A 13,885-nucleotide genomic window follows, 5' to 3' on the forward strand; every position below is an offset into this window, starting at 1 on the left:
ACAGGTTCACAGGAGCAGGTGTATAGCCAGGGAGTAATCAGAGGTCAGGAGCTGGATGTAAGGCAGAATACTCTAGCACAGACTGAAGGCTGGGGTGGAGTTTTATAGCAGGAGACACAGTGCACATGAGACCAAAGACGCCATCTTGGAAAAGGGCAGTAATGCACAAAAGGTAAAAAATGTTCAGAGTCCTGACACTGTGTGTGTGGAAAGCACTGTGGAGAAACTCATAAGGGGGTATCATACTGTGTTTGGGGACACTTGTTCGCTTCATACTTGCTCTTCTGTGACCCCGCCTTTTCTTTTGGGGGGAGAGAGCCCCTATTAGGACTTTGGTTATGGGGCCCCATTCTTTCTATGTACGCCATTGGACTGACCCCCCACTGAACATGAATACTGTATATCACCTATCCTTAAAATAGGTGATAGTTTTCATTACGGTGGCACGGTGGCACAGTGGTTAGCACAGCAGCCTTGCAGCGCTGGAGTCCTGGGTTCAAGCCCCACTAAGGACAACATCTGCAAAGAGTTTGTATGTTCTCTCCGTGTTTGCGTGGGTTTCCTCCGGGTACTCTGGGTTCCTCCCACATTCCAAAGACATACTGATAGGGAATTTAGATTGTGAGCCCCAACGGGGACAGTGACGATAATGTGTGTGCAACCTGTAAAGCGCTGTGGAATATGTTAGCGCTATATAAAAATAAAGATTATTATTATTATTATTATTGTAAATAAACAACCCTTTAATTTTGCATAAAGAAAGACAAAAGCATTTTTGTTTCAACTTTTTGTTACATCAAGATACAACATGTAAACAAATTCAAGCCTTCCAGTTATACAGACACCAAGGACAGGTCTTTTGGTGCAAAGGTTGAAAACTATTTACAAAGTGTAAGTTGGGCAATATTTATAATCAAAGGTTAGTGCACTTTTCTCTGGAAAGGCAAATTTTTTTGTAGGTTATTTTTGAGTTCTGCACTATTACCTGGACTTCACATTAACACAATCTTTTCATTATTACCTACTAATTACAAGTCAGAGGAATCAGTGAAAACAATGTGGTTCCTGCCCAGTCTAGTACTTTTCTTTCATTGTCATCTCAGTTCTGCCACCTTTATTGATGCAGACTGTAATGACCAGAATGTTTTCAGTGCAGTAGATGCGGCTCTGAGATATTTCAATGATGCAAAAGAAGATGGGAATCAGTTGATTTTATACAGAACTACAGATGCCAAAATAAAGGTTGGTGAACATAAACTAGGCTAACTTTTCTGTTTTAATAACAAATGTTGATGTTTTAGCGTTAGAGCATTCACTAGCTATACTGATGTTAATCAATATTTGCAGTGATAAAGATGCGATATAAATGAATGTTTGTTATTGTATCATTACTGACTGTTAGAAGTCATGTCTGATAAATATTATTTTGATTATTATTATTACTACTACTATCTGCTATAAGGACGTTCATGGTTTTTGATATAGTATTCATCCATCTTGTAGCTGTTGCCTTATAATATGAGTAATATTTCCATGAAATTAATTCTTATATCATACAAAGTAATTACTACTACTAAAGTAATTTTCACCTTTGCTGTGGCAATTTAGAAGTTCAGTTTTGTGTTTCCCTAGTTAACCTCCTCACTACTTCTGATGTACATGTACATCAAAGTTAGTGTCCCTGCCTTTGATGTGGCTTTCACGCCGAGCCCTCTTATTTCCATGCTCTTGATGGCTGTTTTAATCAGCCATCAAGAGCCTTTAAAACCATCACTTCAAAGCCTGTTTTCACCTTTGTAAAAAAAAAAAACGGAAATTTGGCAAAAAGTTAGAAAATTTTCACAATTTTCAAAATTTAAGTTTTATGCCCTTAAAGTCAGAGTGTCATGTCACACAAAATAGTTAATAAATAACATTTTCCACATGTTTACTTTGCATCAGCACAATTTTGGAAACATATTTTTTTTGTTAGTAAGCTATAAGGGTTAAAATTTGACCAGCGATTTCTCATTTTTACAACAAAATTTGCAAAACCATTTTTTTTAGGGACCAACTCACACTTGAAGTGATTTTGAGGGGCCTATATGACAGAAAATACCCAAAAGTGACATCATTCTAAAAACTTCACCCTCACGGTACTCAAAACTACATTAGATAAGTTTATTAACCCTTCAGGTGTTTCACAGGAATTTTTGGAATGTAGAAGGAAAAAAATAAACATTTACTTTTCTTTCACAAAAATTTTCTTTAGACCTAATTTTTTTTTACTTTCACAAGGGTAACAGGAAAAAATGGACCATACAATTTGTTGTGCAATTTCTCCTGAGTATGCTGATACCCCATATGTGGGAAAAAAACACTGTTTGGGCACACGGCAGGGCTCGGAAGAGAAAGAGCGCCATTTCACTTTTTGAATGTAAAATTTGCAGGCATAATTAGCAGTTGCCATGTCACGTTCGGACAGCCCCTGATGTGCCTAAACAGTGGAAACCCCCAACAAGTGACACCATTTTGGAAACTAGACCTTTTAGGGAACTTATCTAGATGTGTATTGGGCAACTTGATCCCACAGGTGCTTCACATAAGTTTATAACGTAGAGCTGTAAAAATAAAAAAAAATCACATTTTTCCCAGATAAATCTTATTTAGCTCCACATTTTGCATTTTCATAAGGGTAACAGGAGAAATTTCTACATACAATTTGTTGTGCAATTTCTCCTGAGTACACTGATATCCAATGTATGGAGGAAAATAACTGTTTGGGCGCACAGCAGGGTTTGGAAGGGAAGAAGCGTCATTTGACTTTTGTAATACAAAATCTTCTGGAATCATTAGCGGACGCCATGTTGCGTTTGGAGAGCCTCTGATGTGCCTAAACAGTGGAAACACCCCACAAGTGACACCATTTTGGAAACTAGACCCCTTATGGAACTTATGGAACTTATATAGATGTGCATTGAGCACCTTGAACCCACAGGTGCTTCACAGAAGTTTATAACGTAGAGTCGTCAAAATAAAAAAATACAAATTTTGTATTTTCACAAGGGCAAAAGGAGAAAATGGACACCAAATTTTGTTGGACAATTTCTCCAGAGTTCACCGATGCCCCATATGTGGTCAAAAACTTTTGAGGTACAATGCAAAGCTCAGAAGAGAAGTAGCGTCATATTACAGTGCAGATTTTTCTGCACTTGTTTGAGGGTGCCATATTACATTGGCAGAGCCCCTGAGGTGCCAGAACAGCAGAATCCCCCATAAGTGACCCCATTTTACCAATTAAACTCTCAATGAATTCATCTAGGGGTGCAGTGATTATATTGACACCACAGGTGTGTCACTGACTTTGATACCATTGGGCAGTGAAGAAAAGTTTTTTTTACATTTTTACAAACAAGATTGTGTGTTAGCCCCAAGTTTTCCATTTTCACACTGGGCAGTGGGTATAAGTGGCTTCAGAATTTGTCCCACAATTTCTGCTGAATGTAGAAATATCCCATATGTGGCTGTACAGTACTGCTTAGTCATACGGAGTGACTCGGGAGGGATGGAGCGCTATTTGCCTCCTGGAGTGCAGATTTGCCTAGACTAATTTGCGGATTCTATATAAAGAGCCCCTAAGTGCTAGAAAAGCAGAATCCCCCCTCAAGTGATCACATTTTGTAAATTATAACCCTTTGTGAATTTATATACAGATGTAGTGAAGATTTTGACTCCATGGGTGTTTTCCAGAAACGAGCAGCAGTGGATGTTGCTGAGTGAAAATTGCAAACTGCCATTGTAGTGACCAGTAGTGTTGAGCATTCCGATACTGCAAGTATCGGGTATCGGCCGATACTTGCTGTATCGGAATTCCGATACCGAGATCCGATATTTTTGTGATATCGGGTATCGGTATCGAAACAACATTAATGTAAAAATGTGTAAAAGAGAGAATTAAAATAAAAAATATTGCTATACTCACCTCTCCGACGCAGCCTGCACCTTACCGAGGGAACCGGCAGCGTTCTTTGTTTAAAATTCGCGCTTTTCTTTCCTTTACGTGAGTCCCGGCTTGTGATTGGTTGCGTGCCGCCCATGTGACCGGGACGCAACCAATCACAGCAAGCCGTGACGTAATTTCAGGTCCTTCAGGATTTTAAAATTACGTTCCGGCGTTGTGATTGGTTGCGTCGCAGTCACATGGGAGACGCAACCAATCACAGCAAGCCGTGACGTAATTTCAGGTCCTTAAGGATTTTAAAATTACGTCCCGGCTTTGTGATTGGTTGCGTCGCAGTCACATGGGAGACGCAACCAATCACAAGCCGTGACGTCACGGGAGTCTGGACACGCGCGCATTTTAAAATGGGCGCGTGTCCAGCCTCCCGTGACGTCCCGGCTTGTGATTGGTTGCGCCGCGATCAACCAATCACAAGCCGGGAGGCTGGACACGCGCCCATTTTAAAATTTTAAAATGCGCGCGTGTCCAGCCTCCCGGCTTGTGATTGGTTGACCGCGGCGCAACCAATCACAAGCCGGGACGTCACGGGAGGCTGGACACGCGCCCATTTTAAAAAGCGCGCGTGTCCAGCCTCCCGTGACGTCACGGCTTGTGATTGGTTAATGGCGGCCATGTTGCCGGGACGCGGACCAATCACAGCAAGCCGTGACGTAATTTCGTCACGGCTTGCTGTGATTGGTCCGCGTCCCGGCAACATGGCGCCGTGACCAATCATAAGCCAGGACGTCACTGGAGGCTGGACACGCGCGCTTTTTAAAATGGGCGCGTGTCCAGCCTCCCGTGACGTCCCGACTTGTGATTGGTTAATGGCGGCCATGTTGCCGGGACGCGGACCAATCACAGCAAGCCGTGACGTAATTTCGTCACGGCTTGCTGTGATTGGTCCGCGTCCCGGCAACATGGCCGCCCTGACCAATCACAAGCCGGGACTTCACGTAACCAAGTAAAAGTGCGAATTTTAAACAAACAACGCTGCCGGTTCCCTCGCTGAGGTCCAGGCTGCGTCGGAGGGTGAGTATAGCGATATTTTTTATTTTAATTCTTTCTTTTACACATTTATATGGATCCCAGGGCCTGAAGGAGAGTTTCCTCTCCTTCAGACCCTGGGAACCATCAGGAATACCGTCCGATACTTGAGTCCCATTGACTTGTATTGGTATCGGGTATCGGTATCGGATTGGATCCGATACTTTGCCGGTATCGGCCGATACTTTCCGATACCGATACTTTCAAGTATCGGACGGTATCGCTCAACACTAGTGACCAGTACACTGTAGTAAGCAGTACGTTGCAGTCAACAGTACATTATGCCCAGCGCATGCTTCTGGAGACACGCACCTGTAAATTAGGTGGGCTCTCATCACTACAGAAATGCCAAACATGTGGACACTGAATGTGGTTTAGGCATATTGGAACTCAGAAGGGAGGGGCATTTGGATTTGGAAGTGGAGAATTTGCTGAATTTCTTTTGGGGAGTGAGGAGCCATTAAGCTTTTCCAGAGCCTTTGTGCTACCAGTAACGTGGAAGCCCACTATATTTCCCTTAACAGATGACAGATCTGAATGGGGACTTGCTTTTTTTGTGGATTGAGTTGAAGCTTTTATTGGGAACATTTTACATAAGGCCAGCGTCACACTGGCGTTTTAAACGGCCGAGTGCAATGCGATAAAAAATTGCATTGCACTCGGACCAATATTAAGGTATGGGGCAGCTCACAGCAGCCGACTTTTTGTCGGCCGTTTTCTTTCTCTCGGCTCACTCGCACCCATATGAGCCTATGGGTGCGAGTGAGACAGCGTGCGTTATAAGCGGACCCCAGCAATGGAGGAGATGGAGAAATTCATTTCTCCGCCTCCTCCGCAGCTGTGCTCCGATCCTCCCTGTGCGAGAGAATTGGAGCACAGACCAATGGCACTCGGCTCCTGCTCTGCTGCGAGCAGGAGCCGAGTGTCATTAGCATATCGCATCCGATGCTCTCGCATCGGATGCAATACGCCAGTGTGACCCCAGCCTAACATTTGGGATCACATTTATCTGGCGCTCTATGCTGAGCACTTACTTTAGGGTTTCCATCTAAATCTCTGAGTGACGTGATTCAGATGAAACCCCTGAGGGATCAATTCACTATAATGATGCAGCAGATTTACTCTGGACTCCGTCTGGCCTCTCTTCAGCAGTGTCCTTTTCAGAAGCACACAAAACTTTCTATTCAGAACTTTGGCAGACAGAATGAACAAAAAACAGCAATTCAGGAATTGCTTTTTGATTTTATATCGTCCCGTGTGTGGTAAAATTGGTAAGACAGCTTTATTCTTTGGGTCAGTATGATTACAGCGACACCTCAGTTATATCTTTTGGTGCTTTTACACAATAAAAACTATTTTATAGAAAAAAAATAATTATTTTTCCATTGCTTTATTCTGAGAGCTATAACTTTTTTTTATTTTCAGCGGTACCATTTTTATTTACATCTGTCTTTTTTATTGCATTGTATTGCACTTTTTTCAGCGAAAAGATGATAAAGCATTTTTTTTGCCTTGATTTTTATTTTCATTTTTAAGGTGTTCTCTGAAGGGGTTAAATAGTGGGACAGTTTTATAGAGCGGGTCGTTACGGTGATACCAAATATGTGTACTTTTATTGTTTTTTATTTACATAAATAAATGTATTTATTGGAAAAATATTTATTTCTTTTTTTCTTTATTTAGAGATTTTTAAAAAAATATTTTTACACTTTTTAATTATTTTTTTTTACATTGTCCCAGGATGGAACATCAGTATACTACATCAGATCACTGATCTGATAGTCTGCACTGCAGAGTATTACATCAGGATATGACAGGCAGGGAAGGAGGCATGCCAGCTCCTGCTTCCAGCAGGCATTCACAAGCCACCTTCTCTGAGGGACCCAGAAGGACCCTGTGGCCATATTGGGGCCAGGGGTCTCCATGGAGACCATCAGGACAACGCAATCGCCTGATTCCCTGGGCGATGCTCCTTCATGCTGCTGTCTCTACTGACAGCGGCATCAGAGGGGTTAAATGCCCATGATCAGTGCTAGCACCTATCTTGGGTGTTGCGTGCGGGTGTCAGCTCTCACACAGAGCTGACACTCGCACGCGATCGCTGCGGAACTCAGCGTGAGGCCGCGCGATCGTGCCACCGTACATATACTGCTGTTTGCAGAACACAGCTCCCGCAAAGCCGTTTGTGTACGGCGCATGTCAGGGAGGGGTTAACTGACACGGTGAGGCTCTGCTCCACCCACGGCAGTTAACCAGTTAAATCCCACTGTCAATCACTGACAGAAGAATTTAACAGGCGCTAACCGGAAGTGCATCACAAATGATATCCATCAGTGTCCCGGTCACGTGATTGCTGAGTGCCGATGGGCTGTCATGACAGCGGGAGGACTGCAGGAGACACACATGCCTGTCATTATGATACTCCTGTGAATGACGGCTGATGGCTTGCATTCATAGGAGATCATGATTTCTGCCATACATAGCAGTGGTGAAACACTGCTCTGTGTAGCACAGACAGGTAATCAGATGATTGCAGCTTCAAGTGTCCTAAGGAGACTATTAAATAAAGTAAAAAGAAATTTTTAAAAATATGAAAAAATGAAAAAAAAATACAAAAGTTCAAAACATGCCCCCTTTTACCCCATTTAAAATAAAACAATCACAGCATCTATCAAAATATAAAATATATTAATTTTATTAGTAAACGGTGTAACGATAAAAAAGATCGAAACGCAAGAATTATGTTTTTTGTCTATAAAATGCAATAAAAGCCCTCACTCACCCCCAGGTACCGAAAAATGAAAATCTTACGGTTTCAAAAAAATAGTGGCAAAAACTAAAATTTATTTTTTACAGATTTCCAATTTTTTTTCACCACCTAAATAAAAACACAACTATAGATGTTTGGTATTTGCACACTTGTACTGATTTGGAGCATCATATCGCCTGGTGAGTTTTATCATAGAGTGAACATGGTAAATAAAACACTCAAAAAACGTTCAAAAGAACAACTTGTCCCATAAAAAACAAGCTTTCATATGGCTATATGTCCAGAAAAATAAAAAAGTTATGGCTCTTGTAAGAAGGGAAGGAAAAAACTAAAATGAAAAAATAGAAAATCGCCAGGTAGTGAACGGGTTAAAATGGTTTAGCTCCAGATTTTAAAATACAGAGTTAGGCCGGCCTCACACTAGCGAGTTTTACGGACGTATGAGCGCATAAACTACGTCCGTAAAATACGCATTACACACGGCCCAATGATTCTCTATGGCCCAGCTCCTATCTGCCGTATATTACGCATCCGTAATATACGGTCTTGTACGTCCGTAGAAAATCGCAGCATGCTGCGTTTGTCACCGTATTGCGCAAAAAAATCGCCAATGAAAGTCTATGGGGGCGAGAAAAATACGGATTACACAAGGACCAGCAGTGTGACCTGCGAGAAATACGCACCAGTGTTAGAGAGAAAAGACGGTAATTCAATTGCCGGCTTTTCATTTCTCCTTCACAAACCCGACATGATATGAGACATGGTTTACATACAGTAAACCATCTCATATCCCTTTTTTTTTTGCATATTCCACACTACTAATGTTAGTAGTGTGTATGTGCAAAATATGGGCGCTGTAGCTTGTAAAATAAAGGGTTAAATGGCGGAAAAAATTGGCGTGGGCTCCCGCTCAATTTTCTCCGCCAGAGTGGTAAAGCCAGTGACTGAGGGCAGATATTAATAGCCTAGAGAGGGTCCATGGTTATTGGCCCCCCCTGGCTACAAACATCTGCCCCCAGCCACCCCAGAAAAGGCACATCTGGAAGATGCGCCTGTTCTGGCACTTAGCCACTCTCTTCCCACTCCCGTGTAGCAGTGGGATATTGGGTAATGAAGGGTTAATGTCACCTTGCTATTGTAAGGTGACATTAAGCCAGATTAATAATGGAGAGGCGTCAATTATGACACCTATCCATTATTAATCCAATTGTATGAAAGGGTTAAAAAAACACACACACATTATTAAAAAGTATTTTAATGAAATAAACACACAAGTTGTTTTAATATTATATTGCTCTCTCAATCCACCTGAAGACCCTCGCTCAGAAAAATAATAAACCAACAATATACATACCTTCAGATGATCTGTCACGTCCCACGAAGTAAATCCATCTGAAGGGGTTAAATCATTTTACAGGCAGGAGCTGTGCAAAAGCACTCGCTCGTGCCTGTAAACCCCGGGTGCTGAAAGGAAAGCTGGGTGATCTGTACTTACCTTGAGTTGCGGTGATGCGCCCTCTGCTGGATGTCCTCATATGAACTCGAGCGTGGGAACTAAATATAAATACAGAATATATATATATGTGTCTCAATGACATATATATATATATATATATATATATATATATACTGTATATATGTTTTAACGAACATTTGAGCACATAAATCCATTAGATGTCGGTTTTGCAAGCCTGCGAGAAAATCTCGCAGTACGGATGCCATACGGATTACATACGGAGGATGCCATGCGCAAAATACGCTGACACACCCTGCCTACGGATGACATACGGATCACTATTTTGGGGACTTTTCTGCGTATTACGGCCGTAAAAAACGGACCGTATTTACATACGCTGAGTGTGAGGCCGGCCTCACAGATTGATAAATACTAGTTATGCTCACAGGAGTCTTGATGAGAGTGCACGCTGGATGGATTCAGAGGCACCTGATTCACTTAGAGGTTCACGCCACTTAATTTTTTCCTTAGAATTGAATTCCATAATTTTTCCCATATGCTTGGTTAAAAAAAGTAACCATTACTGACTACCACATTTTTTGTTCTGGATTTCTTTTAGTGTTTCTTAAAGCCAGAAAGTTGCCATTTGAAATGACTTTAGGCAGTGGCGTAACTACAAAGTTATGGGCCCCGGTGCGAACTTCCAAATGGGGCCCCCCCCCCTACCCCCCCCTACCCCCCCACCTTCCCCCGCCCCGCTTCCCCTAGATACGCCTCGGACTGTTGCAGGAATCTCCTGCACTGCAACATGGTGTTGGGTGCCAGCACAGCCCGCACAGTGGTATATCCAGCACAGCCCGCACAGTGGTATATCCAGCACAGCCCGCACAGTGGTATATCCAGCACAGACCGCACAGTGGTATATCCAGCACAGACCGCACAGTGGTATATCCAGCACAGACCGCACAGTGGTATATCCAGCACAGACCGCACAGTGGTATATCCAGCACAGCCCTCACAGTGGTATATCCAGCACAGCCCGCACAGGGGTATATACAGCACAGCCCGCACAGGGGTATATACAGCACAGCCCGCACAGGGGTATATACAGCACAGCCAGCACAGGGGGTATATAGAGCACAGCCCTCACAGTGGTATATCCAGCACAGACCGCACAGTGGTATATCCAGCACAGACCGCACAGTGGTATATCCAGCACAGACCGCACAGTGGTATATCCAGCACAGCCCTCACAGTGGTATATCCAGCACAGACCGCACAGTGGTATATCCAGCACAGACCGCACAGTGGTATATCCAGCACAGACCGCACAGTGGTATATCCAGCAGAGACCGCACAGTGGTATATACAGCACAGCCCGCACAGTGTTATATACAGCAGAGCCCGCACAGTGGTATATAGAGCACAGCCCGCACAGTGTTATATACAGCAGAGCCCGCACAGTGGTATATACAGCAGAGCCCGCACAGTGGTATATACAGCAGAGCCCGCACAGGGATATATACAGCAGAGCCCGCACAGGGATATATACAGCACAGGCCCCACAGGGGTATATACAGCAGAGCCCGCACAGGGATATATACAGCACAGCCCCCACAGGGGTATATACAGCACAGCCCGCACAGGGGTATATAGAGCACAGCCCACATCTCATCTCATCCCCCCCCCCGATAATGGCCCCACAGTCCGGTTAAAAAGAAAAAAAAAAAAAAACTCTCCTCACCTTTCCTTTTGCCCGCGCTGCTCCTGGCGGCTGCAGTCTGCCCAGGACACTGCAGGTGCGCGATGATATGACGTCATCGCGCACCCGCAGTGTACTGTCAGAGGCAGAGCGGGGAATGATGGGAGAGGAAGCGTCAGGTGACGCTCTCTCCTCCCATCATTGCATTGAACTATACCGGTGTCATAGACGCCGGTATAGTTAAATGCGGCGGCGGCGGCGGCACTGGGGGGGTTCCGGGGGAGGAACAGTGCAGCGGCCCACTACTGGCATCGGCTCTTCTGGCATTTGCCAGAAGTGCCCGATGGCCAGCCTGGCCCTGCTCAGACCTGCCGGCCCGGGGCCCCTGACCTGCGGGGCCCGGTCGCAATGGCGACCGCTGCGACCGCGGTAGTTACGCCCCTGACTTTAGGTTTGTGCCATGTCTGTGATCTGCTTGTTTTCTACAAAATTAAACAACTGAATGAACATTCTCCAAGGCCGGTGATTCCATAATTTTTGCCAGGGGTTGTATACCTGAAACCAACTGACAGCTTCCCTTTAATATTCTGCGATATAAGCATATTTCCAAAATGCAGTGCATCATGGACACTATATTAGTGGCATAGCTTGCTCCTATAATTTCTTGATTTTGGAGTCAACAAAACATCTTTTCATCGCTTCATTTTTACAACCCTAAAATAGCTGTTTGCAGCACATCCTCCCACTGTGCTGATGACAATGTGGAAGCAGCATAGGAATGGTTCATGTGAACATAGTTTACATTGGCCCGTGTAAGGGCTCATTCAGACACCAGTTTTTTTTCCATGTAGGTGAAGAACGGTTCTAGTCTCAAGGGCGATTTATCAGTGTTATCTGAGTTTCTTCCACATTTGGTCCAGGTCTCATCAGTTTTTCTCGGATGAGAAAGAAAAAACGTTTCTTTGTCTTTTCCTATCTTGCAATCTATGAAGAATGGACAGCACTCGGACAGCAGCAAAGTGCTGTCCATTTATTTCACAGACTCCTGAACTTACAGTTCTCTGCAATTTTGCAAGAACCACTCTGTCCGCACATAAAACATTGGACACATTAATTGTAGGTACAAGTTATATCTGTGAAAAACACAAATAGAAGTCATACATGAAAAACAGACATCTGAATGAGCCCTAGCAGGGATGAATGGTTATATCATCAGTCTATACTCACTTGGACAAAAATTGGTTAAGGCAGTGCTCCAGCAAAAAAATAGAAAAAAAGTGCCTTTTTAGTGTAGCATATGCTATTAGGGATAGCCCTGCTCAATGCCTTGTGTATATTTATTTCATTGATGTGCTGTAGTTGGATTAATTCATTCTTAATTCCTTTCTCCTCTGAAATTTGGTTTCCTAATATAGACTATATTGCCCTTGATACCAGAGTCTCATCAGAGACACCCATAGACAATGAATGGAGCGGAGATCGAGTGTGCACACCACCAGTACATTCAAGACAGCGCACTGCTGAGACCCATTCCTGCTTTCCAGTTTCCCGATCTCAGATGTCGGACCCACTGATAGAGAATAACTTAATACTTTGGAAATGACTCTTTAAATCTTAGGAGACCTTCATATTAACGAGAATGACAAATAAGATGATAGCATGCACAAATTAACATATCTGTGTTAACATACATTTGAATAGTTTTTTATATGAATTCTTATAATTCATTTCCCATTCAGACTCAAGAAGATGGTCATATTCATTATTTTGTTGAGTATGAAGCACAAGAAAGCTCGTGTGAAGTGAAGACTGGCAAATCATGGCAGGAATGTTTACCAAGCTATACAGTAAGATTTTACTTTTATTTAAACCATAATTTATGCAATTCCTTTCCAATGTGGTGTGTAAAGGTTTAGATTTTTTTATGTTAGAAATGTGTGCAAGCACTGAGACTTGGGGGCCTCTGCAACAGTAAAACCAAACCAAAATTCACCAGCTTGTACTAATCCTCTTCTAAACCAGGTAAATTCTCTTAAGAATAAACATGCCCTAAACTTACACTAGATGGCCAAAAGATAAACTGGATAGGGATCGCTAGAACAAGAGTCCCGAGTTCCTTGTGTTTCCTTATTCCACATTGCATTGATGATCCTGGTTATCTACTCAATGCCTAAACCTGCGATACACATTAGATGGCTGTCGGCCGAATGATTCTTCAGCCGATTGTTCAGTCAGCAGTCATCTCATGTGACACTCCCATTCACAGGAGCGCTCGCTCGGATGAGTACTTCTGTGTTTGCTATGAGAAGGACGCCGAATGACATGTAGGCCGACGGCTTATCTCCGGAGAATAATTTGATGTCGTCCTGCTCTGCCATATAAAGGAATGCTCATTTGGCAGAGCCCTCCTGTGTTCTCTATGAGAGAGCCACTGCCAGGCATGTCTGGAGGAGGCTTATCTCCATGAGAACAAAAGGATCAGCAGTCTGAAATCGGACATGCCAGAACCTTAACTCCCCTACAATTAATTGACCAGGGGTCCCATACAGATTAGATAGACGGCAAAACCCGTCAATCTCAGCGGGTTCAACTGACATTGGTGTAATAATTATGTGGGGCTTAAGTAACTAGAGTCTGATAGACCCCAGTACAAGGTTTGGACCGGGCCCCCCCATCCTGAATAAAATATATGTACATACATATGCGCTCTCCATCCTGGTATATGTCCCTCATCCTGTTCTCATCCTGATATACCGTATATACTCGAGTATAAGCCGACCCAAGTATAAGCCGACCCCCCTAATTTTGCCAAAAAAAACTGGGAAAACTTATTGACTCGAGTATAAGCCTAGGGTGGAAAATGCAGCAGCTACCGGTGAATTTAAAAATTAAAAATAGATGCTCCATACCGTTCATTATGGCCCCATAGAT

General features: G+C 43.4%; 1 protein-coding gene across 2 annotated transcripts in view; it reads left to right on the forward strand.

The window, feature by feature from the left end:
* Nucleotides 1–931: 931 nt before the first annotated feature.
* The window catches only part of LOC143808113 (T-kininogen 1-like), a 252,889-nt gene continuing 239,935 nt past the window's right edge, over nucleotides 932–13,885 (forward strand). For both annotated transcript variants that reach the window (XM_077290418.1, XM_077290419.1), the window contains exons 1-2: nucleotides 932–1,242; nucleotides 12,694–12,801. In XM_077290418.1, coding sequence (XP_077146533.1) covers nucleotides 1,057–1,242; nucleotides 12,694–12,801 — 294 coding nt within the window. In that variant the 5' untranslated portion in view covers nucleotides 932–1,056. The remainder of the gene's footprint in view (nucleotides 1,243–12,693; nucleotides 12,802–13,885) is intronic.

Source organism: Ranitomeya variabilis, chromosome 2 (assembly GCF_051348905.1).
Source record: "Ranitomeya variabilis isolate aRanVar5 chromosome 2, aRanVar5.hap1, whole genome shotgun sequence".
NCBI lineage: Eukaryota > Metazoa > Chordata > Amphibia > Anura > Dendrobatidae > Ranitomeya > Ranitomeya variabilis.